We start from the raw sequence: 19,814 nt of genomic DNA, 5'->3' as shown, positions 1-19,814 counted from the left end.
CACCAGTCACACTATAAAAATATTTATAGCTTCAGGTAGGGTTAAAGAAACAAAAAAAACAACAAAGTCACACCCCAACAAATCCTTCCCTCGGATAAATAAAGAACAGTCCCTAATAATGCTACAACTTCCTGTTCCGTTTTCTCCATCTTTTGTTGTTATGGACTTTTATTTTTGTAGTTACCGGAAGTACCCCACGCACTTGCGCAAACCAAAACCGGAAGTTCTTCTTAGCTGTGAAAGCGGCGCGTCCTGCGTTAAGAGGACAGACTTTAGCGAAAATGATCGGTAAACTGATCGGTCAGAAGTATGCGGCTATCGCCAAATCATGGTAAGGTGTTTCTTTCATACCGTATAGATGGTAAAAGGCGTAAAAAAGTATTTTTTCGGTTTACAGAGACGCGATGTGTCCTCATTTAACATTAGCGGTTAGCTTAGCCGAGGTCATTGCTTTGGGGACATGCTGACTTCAGCTGCCTGTCTGCTAAACTCACTAAATATAACTAAAACGACCATTATCAAGCAAGAAATAACGTCAATATTGGCTTTTTCCTCAATCGCTGTTGTTGTTGTTTTTTTTTAATATTGCAAAAATGTAGTAGTGGGATGTAGCTAAGTATATTTATTCAAGTACTGTCCTTAATTAAAACTTCCAGGTACTTATACTTGAATGTTTTCCTTTATGTCACTTTACGCCTTTGCCCCACCACATTTTAGAGGAAAATGTATAATAAAAAGTGTACTTTTTTCTTCACGACGTTCATCTGACAGTTTTAGTTATTTTACAGATTAAGATTTTTGCAAAAAAAAATCATTCGAACAGTTTTTGAAATATGATGTTTTGCTATAAAAGAAATTAGTGTTTAGTTGATTAATCAATCAGTTGATTGATATCAAAAATAATTGCCAACTATTTTGATAAACAGTTAAGTCTTTATAAATAAATGGATAAATATATGATGTATTCCATAACGTATGGAAAGGTTGTTTTTATTTAAATAAATCAGTAATTTTGATTTTAGAAAGTTTGAGTTCTGGTGTGTATTTTTCCTTTTACTTGTAGCAGAGTATTTTTACTGTGTGGTATGAGTGCTCCTACTTCAGTAAAGGATCTTCATACTTTTTCACCACTGCAAAAATGTGAATCTTTATTACCCAGTTTGTAAACATTAAAGTTGACCAACAAGCCAGCTGATTCAGTGGTCTCACCTGAAGGGCTGGGGCTGTTGTTTTGGTTATAGATTAGTCAGAAAGATAATTACTCCTTGAATCATTTAGTCTACAAAGTCAGGTATCAGGTCAAATCTATGTACTTAAATCTTGACTTTGTAAAAGAAACTCTTAATCGATGTGAAATGGGAGAAAAAGCAAGCGACTATTTAAATTTGTAATTGTGAAGCTTCAGCCAGTAAATGCATCAATATTTCTACATAAGAAACACAACAAAAGTAAAGTTACAAATTGTGTGTGTGCATTACTCAACAAATTGTTCCAATGCGTACCTGGTCATAGGCGTGTCACGTTTACTTCAGTGTTTGTTCTAAAAATCTATATTTGCCTTCACTGAATTAAATCATTTTCATCAAGGTCGTGTCCTCCTTAAATGGAAGTTAAATTGGTAAATCTTCGGATGTTGTCTACTCCACAGGATCCCGACTCTGGCTGTGTGGGGCACAGCTGGAGGCGTAGCTCTCGTTCATTTCACAGACTGGCGATTGATTTTGGATTATGTCCCCTACATCAGCGGCAAATTCAAGAGGGACGAGTAGTGGCGCTCAGGTGAGTGTCAGAGAATGGTGAAAAGGAGAAGACGTGTAGCATCATGTGATGAATTAGAAAAGTTGAAACAGTATCACATTTTTTCAGTGTTGTTATTTCTGCAGCTGCTGTATCTTTTAAAGTCAGAAACCTGATACTGCTGTTGTGCGTTTACATGTAAACTGGCCGTAGACTGGTTTCTAAAACTATTTCGACTCACATTTTTTATATTTTGTGTTGTTTTGTTCATGAAAAATGCTCTCTAGCTGTTTAATCTAGACAAAACAAAACCAGGTAATTGCAAAGAAAATACATTTAGAAGTGTTTGCAAATTGGCGTATCTTGTTTAAACATGCTGTTTATATTAGTTACGGTATTTTTTTTTTTTTAGACCTTTTGTTATAACACTCTTTGTTGATTAATTGTGTGTGATTCAAAAGGGTACACACCAGTCTATCTGCAGCATTAGAAGTTGTAATTATTACACTATGTAGAGATAGTCCATGTTGAGTCTTTTTCGATTTTACGCTCTGGGCATTGAAAAACGTTGGAAAATCTCACCAAAGAACGGTGATCTCACAGTAGCTGTCCAAATAATGGAATTAGAGACAAACATCCACACAGAGACCACAGGCAGCGCTGGGTGAAGGTTTTCCCTGTTTAGATTTATTCGCACAAAACAAAATGATAGAAACACAACTTCAAGGATGACAAAGAAACCTCTAGGGGCTTATAAGGAATCTCACTTCAATAAGGATAATAAACAAAATCAATAGTCACGTAATCAAGAAAAGTAAACAAAGGGTCAATATATAAAGTTTAAAAAAGCCTTCCTTGTGTAGCCACAATCTAACATCAGCTTATGCCTCCATCTGATATAAATACATGGTTATCTAAAAACGCATGTCAGAATATCGTTGCATTGTGACTTACTCGATGTATTTCAGTGAACAGTCAGTGTTATTATTTCTTGCTGTTATATCTTCTAAGTTGTTTTGCTAGTTGACAACCTGAGAGTCCTAAAAAGTTGTAAACTTGTGCATGCTCTGCATGTTTCCTGCTTTTAATTACACCTGAACTGTTATGAAAAAACAAAGTGTCACATGTTCCAATTAGGGAAATTGTCCAACAGTTTTTACAGTTAAACTACACATAATATAGTGATGAAAGAAAATGTAAAAGAAGAAAGAAAGAAAAGACCCTTGGCGAGACGACATGGCACAGCTCTCCAGAGATGACATGGAAGAAAAGAGCACACACACAGAGGTGTTTATTACCAATGTGTTTCTTGTTGGAGTTTTCTCCATAATGCCAGGAGGCGCATAGACAGTATATTCTGTAAGAAGCACAAAGTCAACGAGTGTTACTGGCAAAATGCCACAGACCAAGTATGTAACTATTTAATGCCTGCAAAATAATATCTCATATCAAATATTCCTGGACAACAAATTGTATCATATTTAAATAAAGGTTGAAATGTTGCATATCCTGTAAACGATTTGACCTTGTTGGCAAAATATTAAGTTGTGTACATTTTTAAGTTCTCCTGTTTTTAAAGCACTTAAAAATAGAATTACTGTCCTTCCCAAATCCTTAGGCATTTATATTTTGGTACAAGATATGTATCCTCCAGCTCTCGGTCAAAGTCGGGTCAGCCTCGCCATGATGCCGACTCTCCTCCCTCGCTTCGTCCGGCGCTTTCGGTTTCGTTTCTCTCTGGCTACTCCGCATAAGCTGCTGGGGAAGATTCTCTCGCGGTCTGCTGCATTCGGTCCAAACCTCAAACAACTTTTCCTGATGTTGACACGTGCTTCTCTATTGTAGAAAAATTGTGCTTCAGTAGAAGGGGCTAGAAAAATATAGCAAAAAAAGTAGCAAGGATTCAAGGAGCTACTGGCTGCTGCGTCTACATGCGCCGCCGTCGTCATAACACGACGGTGAGCATAAACCTAGCTTTAGTCTCCGCATCTGGAGACATCTTGATCTGTGCATATGATACTTCACTTCATCAGTAGTAACTCTGCTCTGACTCAGTACTTATATATGAAGTGCATTTTGTGGTAAAAACAAGAGGGGCATCTCATCACCTGGTCAACACCATAACTTTGGTGAAGCCTGATGTTAGTGGAGGAAACACATTTCAGAGAAGCTTCACATCAGCAGGGTGCAGGAAACTGTCAGGTCTGAGGAGATGAAATTCAGAGACAGTAGCCAGGTAGAGGTGTCGGGAGACCAGAATCCAGGCCACTGGCCTATTTTAAGCCCATGTGGCGGCTTCTGATAAGACAGGAAAACCTTCTGCCACTCTGCAGCCTAGTTATTATGCTTAGAAATTTTCAAAACTAACAGTTATTTAACCCAGAAATCTCAAAGTCTGTAAACAGCGTTTGACAGTGAGTGATTTTTATATAGAGCTTTCAAAATAAAAAAACAAAAATACTAATGTGTCCCCTTAACAACATTTTTTCCTGCTGAACTTGCTGACTTTCCGTCCAGATTTGATTAGTCTGTCGCAGCAAAATCGCATTTCTTCTGTTCAGACTAATGAGGTTGTTTTCCTCCAGCCAGGTCGCTGCTGTTTCTTACACAAAGACTTAAATGATGAACAAGAACTGCTGCAGCCCGGAGCTTGTGCGTCAGGCCGCTGGAAGCTGTCGTCTTCATCCTGCAGCTCAGTCAACATTGAACTGTCACCGTTAACATCCTCTGAAATGCACTGGAGTTTGTCATTTCAACATTCCTCAGACATGGATCGGAGGAACATGGAAACGCATATGATAAATGGACTTTGGTTTTGGGGGGTCAGGTATTTATTCTAATCATCAGTCTGCTGTGGGTCAAACCTGATTCACAAATGATCAAATCTGTCCTTCGTGTCATACTGTCATTGTTTTGAAGAGAAGAAGTAAAGTATGAGATGTGTCCTATATTGCGGTTGTGTATAATTATTTCACTTTGACTGATTCAGTGTCAAGTTTAAGTGTATTTGTATCCAGAATGAATGCAGCCCATCAGTGGAGGATGGATACGGTTTGCTTAGACTTAACACTGAGTCACATCACTGATGGACAGTAATTAATAATCCAGATTTAAGCCTCTTATTGCTGATTTATTCCTGAAGTTTACAGTTCATCATAATAAAAAAAAAAGCATACACAGACATCTGTAATAAAAACAAACCCTTAAAAAAATCTCAACACACACAGTCTGTGTATTACAGGTCCCATAACATGTTCATTGCCAGCTTCATACTTGTATTTTGGGTTTCTACCAGAACATGTTAACATGCTCTAATGTCAAAAACAGTATTTTTCTCATACTGTCAGTCTAAATACATCTTTATTCCCCCTCTGTCTGAAACGCTCCATTTTGGTGCCTTTTTTTAAGCCCCCTTCCTGAAAGCCCACATCTGCTCTGATTGGTCAATGTTTCGACTGTTCATCTCTGCACCGTCACCAAGGAATGACATTAATGGCAAAATAGCATAATTTTATTCCTTTATATGGTACATTATGGATTAGGTTAGAAAGTCTTAATTTGACCCCGAGGGGCAATTTGGTTTACGACAATAGTTAAGACAACCATTTCACACCACAATAAATAAATACAACAAATAGAGGCATAAATACACATAACATACAGTAGATCTCATCAAAGTTAGTTGTGGAGATTATGAAACATTCAAGGTTCATCATTAATTGTTCATGACAAAGAATAATAATAATATTAAAATTTATATCACCTTTCATACAAGAAATGCAGCCCAACGTGCTTTACAACAAAGGAATTACATGCACCAAGTGCTTCACGTGAAAAGACATAATAAAACCTGCATGCAAAATAAGATCAGCATAGATTATGTAGAATGCATCTCCACATGGATAAAACCCACTTTACAATACTAGTAAAAGTAAGAGTAAAATAGATGGAAAATAAAGCCCACTGTGATAATATACATAAAAATAAAGATAAAAATAGAGTGTAAAATGCATAAAATTAAGGAAAATACAACATTTTAAAGAGGTTCAGCAGTGCGTTAGTGTGAATTAGGGCCTAAAGCTTGTTTAAAAACCCAACAGCTGAGGAAATGAATGATCTAAGATATCTGTTAGATTTGGCCTCTCAGAGAAAGTATACCTCTTCACTGATGGCAGAAGTCAAAACTACATACAATATGACACATATGTACACAGGGCATCTCCCCCTCTCTCTTCCTCCCTCTCTCTCTCTCTTTCTCTCTCTCAGATATAATAAAATGATGATATAAATAATTACAAGAAAGAAATCAGTAATGATATTCAAATCAACAGCAATTCATTGGATAAAATTAGATGCATAAATAAAAAGGAGCAAGAACATTTTCTTGTGTGTGTGAGTTATGTCTACTGTATATAGATGTAACAAAGAAAAAAAGTTAAAGCAAAAACTGAGATGTGCAGAAAATGAAGTATAAACGTAATTTCAGGTTGTTGTTCAGGTTGATCTCTCTCTCTTTCCTGTCTTTGATTGTGATATCTACTGCAACTTTACTGTTATGTAAAACATCTATTGCACGTCTGTCCATCCTGGAAGATGGATCCCTCCTCAGTCGTATTTAGATAGATAGATAGATAGATATACTTTATTGATCTCAAAACTGAGAAATTGGGACGTAGCAGCGCCGCGCAGTAAGAACAGAGAATAAAGAGCACACATTATTGATAGAATATAAAGGAATGCGCTTAAAAAAACCAAAAAAAAAAAAAAAAAAAAATAACAGACTGTACATATCTACATATATACATGTGTAAAGTGCGGAACAGTATCTGAATAAATAAAAATAAAAATAAAGTCAGCAGTGTAGAGTGACATGGAGCTAAGACCGGAGTTTAAAGCGCAGACAGGTGAGTTATTGTACAGGTGGATGGCTTGTGGCAGGAAAGATTTCCTGTATCTGTCCTTTCCTGAGGTTTCTACCATTTTTTTTCCCATGTTATAGTTATTTTATGGGGGGGGGTCTAAGGACAGAGGGATGTTGTATGCTCTGAGCCAAATTGTGATCTGTGATAATGGGCTTATTAAAAAATGACTTGACTTACTAACTACAAATAAATATAATGGGTTAAAAAGTACCAATATTTCTCAAAACCGTTGTAGAATAGGAGTAAAAAAGTACTTCGAAATTTAAAAAAAACACTTAGTTTAGTTGTATTCCAGCTCTGACAGAGTGCAGTAAACAAACTTGTCATTTCGGACTATTTTAGTGTGGCGGATGTGTTCCGCTCATTGCGTAACCCGGCCGGCGGAGTGATCTGCAGCTGCGGAGGTCCTGACGGGAGACAGACGGACGGACAGACAGCGGGGATCGATAACAAACCAGACTCGGTGGAAAATTATGACTGCAACAAAAGGCAGCTAGCTGGCTTCTTATCTTTTAGTTAGCCGGAATCGGAGACGAGCAAATCTCGACAGCTACGAGCATGGAAAGAAAAGGGTGAGACTTTTAAATGTTCAGTCGAAGGAGTTGTTCAAATGAAAGTTTGTCTGCAGGAAACGCACGCATGCATACACGCGTTTTGCAGTTGAGAACAACAAATGATCGAGTCTGTGTTAATTACACGGTCGTTACACGAGTTAAACGTAGACTTTGTGTCCTTTCGAGTTTATTACCTTTGTAAACTTGCAACTTTGAACAATAGTAATTGATACGCTGCTCACTGCTACTTGACGTTACCAGCGCAGCTAGCTTGATTAGCTAGCTAAGTTTCATTGTTTACACACGCTTGACTTGCGGCGCGTTGGGCCGCTGCAGACACGACAGTATCCGGTATAAAAACCTCAGCTGCAGCTCAGTTATCTTCTTGTAGATAAAGCACGTGTTTTCTCGTGTGTAGTTAACTGCTGCTTGCATGTGCTGTGAATAAGTCACTGTGAGCACACACACGTACTCTTGAAAAGGCAGCCTGTGTTTTATTACGATTACAAAGCTGCAGTAGGTAACTAATGTACCCAAAGGTCATCCACACAGGTGTTTTCACCCACTGATTACACTGTTACCTATGGGCGTGCACACACGTGCCTGATATTATTTATTCAACATAAAGACAAGTACAGAGGAGATGTTCACAATAGGTTCATATACTTATGATTTTTTTGTGTTTTTATGTCCATCTTCAACACCGCTAAGTACCTGTTCAATGGTAATACCACTTCCCACAAATCACTCACACAGTATAGGGAAAATGGCACAAAAATATAGAAGAAATGGACATTTAAAAACAAAGGGAAACAAAGGGGGGAAAAAAGAAAAAGAAAGAGGTGACTTTGCTGGTGTCTGACATTTCCTGATTCCTTGTAATAACACCTGTTATGGTTCGACAGCCTGCACATTTTAATCATTTTAAAAGTTGAATGCGGTTTGGTGACCTCACTGAGGTATGGCCCATCAGCCTGTGAAGACATCCAAATATTTAGAATAACTGAGAAGCCACGTGTCAAAAGCCAAAACCGCTTCAGTTCTTTGAAACCTGGCTCATTATCAGTTCTCTTGTGCTGCATTCAGACACCTTTCACAAGCAGCTTGATCCTTTAAAGGCAATGGCCAACTTGGCAAGAAAAGTCATGCAAATTGCAAGACATTAGGAAAAAAGTGACAATAAAATGACCTAAAAATGAATTCGAAAAAACGGGTGGGTTATTTAAAAATGCTGATTTTTTTTATTGAAAAGTTTGTCCAGAAAAGTATATTTATAACTATAGAAATGTTTGTAATATTTAGAATTATGTGGCATAATTATATCATAAAATATATGTAAGAAAATATTTTTATTTTCAGTATTTTTCTAATATAATTTTCATTCTTTTTAGTTTTTTTGTTTTGGCTTATTTTCAGCTAATTTTCTGTAACTTTTTTTTTTTTACTAAATTTTTGCTAATTTTAGTGCCATGTCCTAAGTTGCTTGTTGCTTTCTCCCTATGTTTTTGAAAGAAATAAAAACTATTTGCTCAGGCTTTAAAGGATTAAAGGTACAGTTCACCCAAAATCAAAAATACATATTTTTCCTCTTATGTGTAGTGCTTTTTATAAATCTAGACTGTTTTGTGTAGCGTTGCAGAGTGTTGGCGATATCGGCCACAGAGATGTCTGCTTGGCAGTGCTCCAAAAATTAGAACACCAAAAATTATAAAACCAGGCCATGATTTCTGGCAAGAAACATTGTTAAATTTTTAAAATGTTTTTTTTTTTTTGGCACTTCGAGCGCCACAAGTCAAGTGTCATTTAGTGCCGAAATCTCTAACACTCTGCAACTCACACCAAAACAATCTAGCCTGATAAATAGCACTACAGGTAAAAGGAAGCGGGGTATTTTTTATTCTTGGGTGATCTGTCATTTTATACCTTGATTTTTGGAAGAGGTAAACCTTTTGTTGACGAGTCTTCTGTTTTCCTCTCCAGTGTACCTGTTAAGCGCATTCTCAACAAGCCCCAGATAGTCCGCAGTCTGGGCAGCAGCCTTCACACAGATGTAAATGCCAGCCACTCCCGCGGTGGATGGTCGCTCCTGACCAAAGTGCAGCGCAGCAGACACAAGAATCTCTATGACATCAACCATCAGATCAGGGTGAGGCTGTGTTTAGTGTTGGTATTTATAAGCATAAATCCCTGTGTGCTGCTATTTGAAGGGAAAATATACCCTAAGGTGCTTTTTCAGTGATCTCTGGACACTACTAAACCACTACATAATGCCCCTAAACATATTCACCTCCCTTGGAGTTTTTAACATTATTGTTTTACATCATTCAATCGAAGTGGTTTTTCATTAGACTTTCTGACAGAGCAAGAGCCGTAAATGTTAAAGTGAACCAAAGGGATCGTGGAGGCATATTTGACAGTAATTGCAGCCGTGAGTTTATGTGAGCAGGTTTGTGTCAGCTTTCTACATCTTGACACTGCAGTTTTTCTGCAGTCTTCTTTGCAAACCTGCTGAAGTTCAGGTTACGTGGGGACCTGCCACACATTTTGGATTAATTTAGGCCAGAGGTGTCGAGCTCATGGGCCACATACAGCCCCGTTTGATCTCGAGTGGGCTGAACCAGTAATATCATTGCATAACAACCCCGAAATAACGTCTTCTCCAAATTTTTCTTTTTCTTTCAATGTAACAAAGTTTAAAAATGTTCATCCATTTACAAAAAAGATGATGAACAGTGTGTCTTATTCACTGTCATTACATCTTATGTTTTGACGCCTGTTTCGTAATACTGGAATCACCACAACAGACTAAAGTAGAATTTATTGAGGAAGAAGGTGAAGTTATCCTCCTCCGTACAAACCATTAACAAGTCAAACGTTTTCTCAGTGCCTCAGCATTAGCGTTTAACCAATATTATGTGTAGCTGCTGACTTGCGCAGTACCTTTTAAATATAACCACAAAAAGTTTTTTTTTTTCGGAGACCCTGGACCCTTTAATGGGCCATGTGTTTGACATCCCTGATTTAGATGACCAAGGATGCATCAAAGTGTTGTTTTGAACCCCAAATTAGCACAGCCTAAAAGCCTAGTTTAGCTCTGATTATACCATAAAACCATCTTCCACTTTGTTTCAGAGTCCATGTGCCTTCTGGCAAACACTAGTTAGTGTCATGAGACTCTAACAGTGGATTTCTTTGCAACTCCCCCATAAAATTTCAGCTGATAAATAGCCTGAGAAACAGTTACTATGACCTACATAATAAACATTTAATAGTTTACTCCAGTGAGCTGTAATACTGGGTTTCTGACATGACTATATACATGTATTTTATTTTTATTTTGACACTAAATATAGTGTACTTGGTAGTTGAGAGTTGCCACAAACTGATTTGTTGCCTCCCATGCTGTTAAACCTCTCCCACAGTCATTGTTTTATGATCGACTGATGACTGTGCTACGGGGAAATGTGCTTTGAAATAAATACAGGCCTTTATCTCCGCTGTTCAGCTTAAAGAGAGATTTATTCCTACGAACTGCTCTTGCGTCACAGTAATTATCCAAGTCTGATGCAGTGTTTCACATTGTCTTTTCACAGTCCACAGTAGGGCTGGACGATATGGCCGAAAAATAAAATCTCAGATTTTTTCACACCAAACCTGATAAACAAACTACAAATGACAAAGAAATTACTCAAAACAAGTTGGGCTTTTATTTTAGCAATAAAAACAACCAGAACAAAGCTGCAGATGTGCTGCGCAGCCCACTAGGACTGTGGAAACCCAGAAGGAGCGGCGGAGAAGAAAATCGACATTTGCATTTTTAAAAATCATCCTCAACCACAAATTCCAATTAATCGATACATTCGATTTACCGTCCAGCCCTGGTCCACAGAATTAAATAGGAATGCTGTATCCCTGTTAGGTACTGACAACAGTGAAAATAATGCAGTCATAGAAATATGATGCTAATGTGCAAATTGGTGAAGTCATCTGAATTAACGTCAACATTAAACTTTGCTGAATTCAGTTCATTAGAAAAGTCCTCACTGCGATAGTCTGGCGACCTGTCCAGGGTGTACCCCGCCTTCTGCCCGATGACAGCTGGGATTGGCTCCAGCCCCCCGCGACCCTTACGAGGACAAACGGTTACAGAAAATGACTGACTGAGAAAAGTCCTAAATGAAACATTTGAATGTAATTAAGAGCTATGGTGCGCATACTATAGTTTTCATGCTACCAGTCCAGTGAGCGAGCACATCAGTGTAATTATAAAAACTCAACTGGATGTCCGTGGCGAGCAGCGTCTCTTCTCCTCCTGCCTGTCCCAGATTGCAGGGCCCGAGAGGAGGAGAGGAGGAGAGACCATGCGCTGATGGCGGAGAGCCGAGGACCACGATTACTTTGAACAGCATGCATGGGAATGAATTACAATATAATATATTTTTCTCTTTCCCTGGCGGTCTGAATAAGGGGGTGATGCTTTTGGTTCTATTATTTTATAGTTTTATTTATATGAAAAGTGCTAGACGAATTAAGTCTGATTGATCGATTTTTCAAAACGAAGTCGCTAAGAGGGTCTTAAACAACACTAGTAACGTCTTACTTCCTTTCATTCATTTTTTTTCCATTTATTTTGATATGATGCCTTCTGGGTGCATCTCACATAGGATTGTAAAACACAATTCACAGAAGGAACCACCAATAAAGAGCTCCTTTTCTTCTATCCCAGGACCTTTCCAGACAACATGTCAATCTTTATGTCTCACAAATCTCGAAAAAGTCTCATTTTATTATAACAGAAAATCAAACCAAAGCCGGTTATTAGAATTTTGTCCGATCAGTTATGTTGTCATGTCTTAAAGGCCAAACCTGATTTAAACACAACACTACCAGTTCGACAGACAGCATCCATCTTCAAACAACCAGTGACCAAGGTGACAAATCATCCCAACAACAAGGTGAAGACAGACCCGCAGAAGGCTGTGGACCAACCGAAACAAGTGAGTCAGGAAACGCACACATTTCAGTGTTTATAACTCTCTTTTGCCTCTCTGTACTTTTTTGTGTTGTCAGGAAACTGCAACACCAGCATTTATAGTGTAGAAAAGGCAAGTGAGTGTATGTAGTTGTAATGTTTTGCATAGATAGATGAGATAAATAACCAGGTGCTCTGTTATGTCTCTTTCTGACGTTGCTGTTGTGTAGAGAGTGCTCACAAGTTTAACCAGCACAGTTCACTATCCTTATAAATTATATTTCGAATGTTCAGTTTGGGAAAAAATTGTGCTCAAAACTCAACCAGGAAATTTGTTTATCGGCTTCCATCCTCAGCTGTTCTGGGAGAGGAAGTTGAGCGGATTAAATGCGTTTGATATCGCAGACGAGCTGGTGAAAACTATGGATCTTCCCAAAGGCCTACAAGGTGAGCGTTATCAAAACAAATATGACAAACATGTATGATTCAGAGCTTTTTTTAGAAGCTTGACTCATTGTTCCCTGTTGTCTTATTCCTAGGTGTCGGTCCTGCGTGTTCAGACAAAACGCTGCTTTCTGCCATCGCCAGCGCTCTGCACACTAGCCCCGCCCCTGTCACTGGTCAGCTCACCGCTGCAGTGGAGAAAAATCCTGGAGTGTGGCTCAACACAACACAACCTCTCTGCAAAGCCTTCGTCGTGACAGATGATGACATCAGGTATGATGCTCCCCTCTGTGGGGTTGATCAATATCATGAAAACTTTGGAAGTAAAATCCGAGGCACAGCGAGGCACAATAATGGTGTAACATTCCCGCCTTGAACGGGCCGTATAAAGGGGGCTTGAGAGAGCCCTCTCACCTTGTAACACCAAAAAAAACACACAAACTTTATAGTAATAATACTAGAAAATAAACGCAGTGTGCACATCTTCCCACCTCTGCTGAAATTTGATCTCCTTCATGTTGCTGGTTTCAGCTCAGCGGTAAATTGTGCGTGTCCTTTTAGACACCAGTGGCTGTTTATAACCAAACATAATATATTAATCACAGTTATACGCTTATTACTATTGCAACACGAGTTGGGCATTGGGACGCTGTGGGCGCAGGTTTTCGATGTAGGCGTAGCAACACTGGCTCACCTGTGTGACAGCATTACAGACAGCTGGTCCAGTCACTGTGGTACCCAGAGGCACGATGGTTTCGGCGAGCCATTCAGCATTCAGTTTCTCTTAAATGGCGTTGCGGGAAGTACAATAGTAGGAATAGAATGACTCATCTTTTCCCTCATGCCTTTTTTTCCTGCCTCCTTTTAATTCTTGTTTTCCTTGTGCCATGACACAGTCAGCACAGGTCACTGATGTAGTTTACTCTTTAATTTGCCAGAACTTGTTATTATTTAGCCAGTTTGTATAAAATCAAACCGGTTTAAGGTTGTGCGTACACCAGACGTGTCCAGAAAAAAACGGAAATCAACCCAACTGCACATGGCTATCGTTAGTTTTTTAAGTATTTATGCTAGTGAAGATGTTGTTATTGGTTTCACGTATAGAGCAGACGTGTTTTCTGCCTGAGAAAGAGCACTCTGCTTTAAATGTGCTGGAGTTGACTGAAACAGCTACCAGGCTGGCATTGAATTTTGTCTTTTTTTTTTTTGCTTTTACTGTAAAGTGTATTTCTGCTCCAGTTCTATGAAGAGGAAGTTTCTGTTCTCTACCACCCACTGCTTTTTCCGCTTTTCTGTTAAACGTGTAAATTTCTTTAAAAGTGTTATCCTGCAGTGAATAGATTTCGGTTGTTTTGACGTTTCACCTGCATGTCTACAAGCTAAATAACACACAAACCATACACACGCAGTACATTGTTCTCTGAAGTTCAGTGTTGAGACTGAATTTGCTGTGTTTGTTTAATGCATTTTAATCCACTGGTGAAGTCAGTTCACTGTTGCGACCGGGAGATCAACAGTCCAAGCTTAACACAGCCATACTGTGTCGCGCGCACAGCAGCATCATACACTGAAAAATCTCACCATTTACTTACTCTTCATTTTGTACACAGTCCAACTAAATGGGTGACTGTTGCAGATTCTGACACGTCACACAATAGCTTCTGCACTGATGCTGCGAACGTGTGCGGCTCAGTGGGTGACGAGCACAGATCAGTCTGTGACTCATGCCAAAACTGCACAGGCTGAAACTGCACTGTGCGGCGCTTTGGTGGCCACCAGATGACAATTACTGAACATTTTCAATTGCAATCAGGTTTCACTACTTGTAAGTATGTCTAAATCCTGTACATCCTCATCAAGTCTGCCATGAAAGGTTTGTTGTCATTAGTGTTTAATGTCTTCCTTGTCTGTGTCTCTCAGGAAGCAGGAGGACCTGGTGCAGAATGTGAGGAGGCGGCTGGAGGAAGCCCTCACAGCTGATATGTTGGCTCATATAGAGGACACCGCTGCAGAGGCAGCAGCCAACAAAGTGGAGGAGAAGGTTGAGCAGGTGGACAAGGACGAATTATAGCCAAGGTACACAAAACTACAGGACTAGGTTTAGTGTTGATGAATCTATTTCTATTGGTTCATCCATAACTACTCACTGACTATTTCAAACCGTTATGAGCTGCAGTACATGTGATGCCGGCCTTACACCAAATAACTTTTCAAGCGCAGTGTCTGAATAAAATCATGTGCTCCTGTGGTCTTGATCATTTGGTGTAAGGTGGTCAGAAAAAGCTGCCGTAAGTCTTTTTCTCGCCTTTAAACTCTGATGAAATTAAACATGTTTTATATTATTACATTAGTTTAAGTTTTTAGTCTTGGCTCAAACAAGTTGTGCTCTCTCCAGCGTCACACAAACCCCAGTAGCAAACAGGGTCAACAGTAAATCTGGAGAGGACTGCTGTGCTGTGGAAAAGGGGGAGAAAGTGGAGATGTGGAGTGAACGAGTGTTAGTGTTTAATTTGCCGTGTATCTGATCCACTGATCAGCATGTATTTTAGTGAAAAATGCTGATATTTGATACGGTTCACCTCTCACACCCACAAACTTCTCTTGCTGTTAAACAATGGAAGCTGGTAGTGAGTCAAGGCAAAAAAAATGTACACCAATACATTTTATCTTTCTGCATTGTATTGATGCTGAATCGACAAGAATACTGTCGACATTTGACGCCTGTTATCTTAAGTTTCTAGAATGATGTGTTTTGCGGACATGTCAGGAATTGTTAATATATCGTATTTCTTAAAGGGAGTTTGACATGATATTTTCCACCAGGAGCAGGATGGAAAATAACCTCAAAAGGAACCTAATTGTAGTTTTGCAAATAATGACCCTGAAATCTCCCCAGTCTATAAACAGGCGTGTAGGGTGTATAGAAGATTATGATCTACCTGTAGGCTGGAGTTTACATGGTATACGTGGCCTTGCTGGAAGGTATTACAGCCCATCATTCAGGAGAGAGCGCGTCTTTAGAGACTGACATAACATGTTTAAAGAGAGAAATGAATGGCTTATCAGCCATTGTTGAATGCCAAGTTTTGCTGCCCTCGGATGGCATCTAAGTCATCGGACACACCAACTCTCACCCGAAACCTTCTCATGTTCAAGTCCTGTCCACAATCATTTTCCTGGCCACAGTTACATTTCAGAGGGAAATAGCAGAATGACCTATATATGCTGGTAAAGTGCCGTTTTTAAACTCACACAAGACACAACATTTACTCTAGATTTAATTAATTAAACGTACCTCAATATCATTACCCTACAGCCATTAATGCTTGGATGTTTCAGTGAATTCCTTGCACTTTCCGAGACCGTACAGCAGCGCTGATGTTACTCTACCCATTAGCCTGTTTCGCCGATTCCCATAACGTTATCATGCAGGGATCTGCAACCTCAAGAACTACAGGTCCTTGGAGGCTTAAACTTTTTCACCAGTAGCTAAACAATAACACTAGATAAAGAGAAAGATCCCAAAATCGCCTTTGGCAAATCCACCAGACTCTTATGTAAACAAACTGATTTTAGCATGAATTGGACCAGCATATTTTCACATTTAACTGCTTTGGTATAAATAAACCCTTAACTCACCCAGAGTTGTTGATTGTTTAAACAGCAGAAAGACAAACTAAGACAGTTTTTATGAGTTCTATCTAGTTTCTGTCAACTTAAAATGCAGTTTTTTATGATGATAAAATTAGAGTAGTTACATAGCATTGTAGTCTGGTCGCCGTTTTCGCTCGATACTGGACCAATTTAAAAAAATGTTGTTCCCATTAATCACTTAGACAGGAAGACTTTGGAAAATAGGGTCTAGGTTGAAAAATACCCCTAACACACAAGATGTGACGTTTCTCGTACATTCCCAGAAATCCTGACTGCATCTGTAGCAAACACTTACCCATCAGTTTAGAAGGATTCAGGTTCACTAACATGCAGTCGGTAAGAACAAAATCGGCTGGTGTGCAGTTGTCATCTGCATCTGTGATATCACTCCGGAAGGAGCACCACATTAAATTGTTCCTTATTTAAATTAAATTAGGAGCGGCTCAAAACAATATAAATTTTGCATAAGCGAAATCAAGGTATTTATCTAAATAAATCAGAGAATAAAGTAAGATCATCTACCAAATAAACAAAAACTTTAAAAAACAAAATCTGATGAAACGTCCTCATTTTGAAATTCCATAAAAAATAAATCTCATCTTACAATATAAGTGAATGAGGTCTGTTGTCTCTGGATGTGAGAGGGTGTCTTGTAGTGTACTGGAGGCATAATGTGTCTTTCTCATCTCTCCCGCAGGTTTGTTTGACACGAAGTTTGCTGGTAAACTCCCTTCGTTTTTAAATAATTGGCTCCATGAAGATTCTTCTATACACTTTCAGCTGAAATAGGTCCTAAATGCAGATATTCTGCAGATTCTGTTTATCCAATCAAAGACTGGTTTCTTTATTTGTGTTGTTTTTTTTGTTTTTTTACATGTGACAATGTAATCCTGAAAGGGTGTTTTGGGTTTTCAGTTCATTTTTACCTCTTCTATACTAATGTATGGCAACTTTCTTCAGACTATCTATACTGTTTATGTTTTCACTATCTCACCATTGATACTGTTAGAGTCAGAGGAAATTACCGTTCCTACAGCAGTTTACGGCAGTTGTGGATGAAGCTCCATACAATGCAGTGTTACGTTTTACAGCTGTTAAAGCTCAAAGTTAAAAACACAAACCCGGTGTGTGTGACTGACGTGCGTGTGTTGAATGTATCGGTTCATGTTGACATCTTAAAGTGTGTTTCTTTTTTTACATGTTGCTCTTTTATATTTTACTCTGGCACTGTAGGTAGTGTGTTTATGTTTGGAAACATAGAAAGGGTGCAGTGTGTTTACATGCATGCAGCACTCTGGCGGCTGTGAATACATATTATCATATTTAGTTTGATTAAAGGTTTTACAGCTCAGCCCAGTTTTATTTCTCACCATATCCTGAGTGTACATGGTTTTGAAGTTTAAGTCATTGTATTTGTACTTACAGAAGAATGACCAGTACTGTCTTTCCGGCTACGTTTGAGTTTAATCAGTAAAAAAAAGGTGTGGACGCTGAGAAAATACGAACACAAATACAACACTGATGTACCTCATAACAAGATGTACTGTACCTCATTACAAGATTCATAATTTGTCTCTGTACTGCTGTGTCACTGTCAAATAAATGCAGCTCTTTTATGACTGCTGTTTTTGTCATTATCACACTTAAATGTAGGATGTTGGGATAGATGGATTCACATAGTTCCAGTCTATCTTAAAACAGTTCTCACATGTTTATATGTATATAATATGTAATGATTACCCTTTTCTTTTCTAAAATCCACAGTAGTGCTACAACAAAGTATTATTTTCAGCACTGACTAATCTTTTCACAACTGATTAATTGTTTCGTCCAGGGATCGGCAACCTTTTTGATATGAAGTGCCATTTTTAAATTTTACTGTTTATCATTTTGCCATATCAATATAATGTCAGTCTCAACTCCTCAAGTAGCTCAATAAAACTTTACTTATGTTCTTCTTTTGTTTGAGACAGCCCTCCCTTACAAAGTTGTCACATGTGGTATGTTATGTCAAGTGCGATGTTAAATACTGTGGCGTCTTTCAGATCAGCTGTCTGCTGCACTCAAAACATTTTCACTTTTTGTCACACAGTTGCTAGTGTGCCGTTAGTTAAACTGCTGTATGAAAATGATGGCACATGTGCTCAATATTGCTGAGCCCTGGTTTAGTTTATTAAATGTCAAAATTATGAAACAAGCTAATTACAATTGCACAGAACCTTAAGTGACATCTTCAGTTTGCTTCTAACGCTCAAAAACTCCTCACTTACTGCCATAAATGCAGAAGAAAAGCAGGAAGTTCACATATATAAGAAGCTGGAACCAGGAAATTTAAACATTTTTGCTTGAAAAATTGCTAAAAAAGGAACATCCAGTAGTTCAACTCGTAAAGTAAGTGTCCCATGTACAAAGGCTGTGTGCCTGCCACAGCGGCTGTGGGTTCAAAAAATTACTTAAATGATAAATCAATTATTAAAGTAGCTGGTGATATCTTTCCTGTCCATTTACTGATTGATTAATCGATCAACAATTGCACCTCTTATCCACATTCTGTGCTGAGCCAAAGACAATATGAGCTGGTCAAATTAAGTTGGAATCTTCCAACATTTAAAACTTTTTGATACTGAATACCCACTTTGTGTCATTCGGTGTAAAAACTTTTATAGGAAAGCATTTATGATTATTCAGTATGTTGGCTTTGGGGACTGGGATACAACTTTAAATGGTTGTACTTTGTATTTAAATATATAAATACTTTGTATTTATTTTACTTTTCAAAGAAAATATTTCCATGTGCTTTGATGTTTTCTTTAAAAATTCCCCAAATAGGGGTGCCCATAGCTCACCTGGTAGAGCAGACGTCCCATGTTTGAAGGCTGTGTCCTCGCCACAGTGGCTGCAGGTTTGACTCCAGCCTGTGCCTCATGTCATCCCCTCTCTCTCCTCCTTTCTTGCTGAATCTGTCAAATGTAATAAAGGCAAAAAGCCAAAAAATTATCTTTTGAAAGTTTTTTTTTTTGTTCTACAAAATTATGCTATTTCTCATAGCCAGAAAAGCATAACAACATCTGAGGTTAAAATAGTGATATTTATTAAATATGACTTTATTCTACGTGTCTTATTTAAAATTGCATGCATGCATGCTGGTTAGTTAGTGGAAACGTGGTAAGAGTGAAAAACCAAGGCTTTGTCAACTACAGAATTTCATCTAATTTCACTTTTTCACTTTTAAACATCAAAGGGTACACTTTGAACTGCTACAATGTGGTGGAGGGAGGGTCATACATTTTCCCTGAAGTCACTCAGGAAAAATATTTGTAGTCTTGGGGAGGGTTATAATTAAAAAAAATAAATAAATAAGAAGTGAAACCCCAGCCACCCCCTATCTAATAAATAAAGAACAGTCCCTTATTATTTTTTTATCACCTAAACAGGGGTGTAGCACCAAATCCTGGACCCTATGCATAAGAAATCTCTGTGGGCCCCCCACCATTCCTCTACTGATCCTACTCTCTCATGCACCTTTTGACT

General features: G+C 38.4%; 2 protein-coding genes across 3 annotated transcripts; both read left to right on the top strand.

The window, feature by feature from the left end:
• Window positions 1-172: 172 nt before the first annotated feature.
• On the top strand, window positions 173-4,685 carry uqcr11 (ubiquinol-cytochrome c reductase, complex III subunit XI). 2 transcript variants are annotated; one of them, XM_088085379.1, is made up of 3 exons: window positions 173-331; window positions 1,649-1,779; window positions 4,327-4,685. In XM_088085379.1, exons 1-2 carry the CDS (start codon window positions 282-284, stop codon window positions 1,767-1,769), a joined length of 171 nt encoding a protein of 56 aa, XP_087941505.1. In that variant the 5' UTR covers window positions 173-281; the 3' UTR covers window positions 1,770-1,779; window positions 4,327-4,685. The 2 variants fall into 2 exon arrangements, with proteins under 2 accessions (XP_087941505.1, XP_087941506.1); XM_088085380.1 differs by having other exon boundaries at window positions 219-331; window positions 4,323-4,685.
• Window positions 4,686-7,037: 2,352 nt separating this feature from the next.
• Window positions 7,038-17,902, top strand: LOC121951915 (methyl-CpG-binding domain protein 3). Its single transcript, XM_042498408.2, has 7 exons — window positions 7,038-7,231; window positions 9,194-9,359; window positions 12,073-12,210; window positions 12,542-12,632; window positions 12,725-12,902; window positions 14,550-14,705; window positions 16,981-17,902. The coding sequence occupies exons 1-6, from the start codon at window positions 7,218-7,220 to the stop codon at window positions 14,698-14,700; spliced, it is 738 nt and encodes a 245-aa protein (XP_042354342.2). The 5' UTR covers window positions 7,038-7,217; the 3' UTR covers window positions 14,701-14,705; window positions 16,981-17,902.
• The last annotated feature ends 1,912 nt before the right edge of the window (window positions 17,903-19,814 follow it).

This window comes from Plectropomus leopardus, chromosome 12, assembly GCF_026936395.1.
Source record: "Plectropomus leopardus strain MGB_pleo_1.0 chromosome 12, ASM2693639v1, whole genome shotgun sequence".
Lineage (NCBI taxonomy): Eukaryota > Metazoa > Chordata > Actinopteri > Perciformes > Serranidae > Plectropomus > Plectropomus leopardus.
The sequence above is the reverse complement of the archived record's forward strand: the minus strand, read 5'-3'. Positions and strand labels throughout refer to the sequence as shown.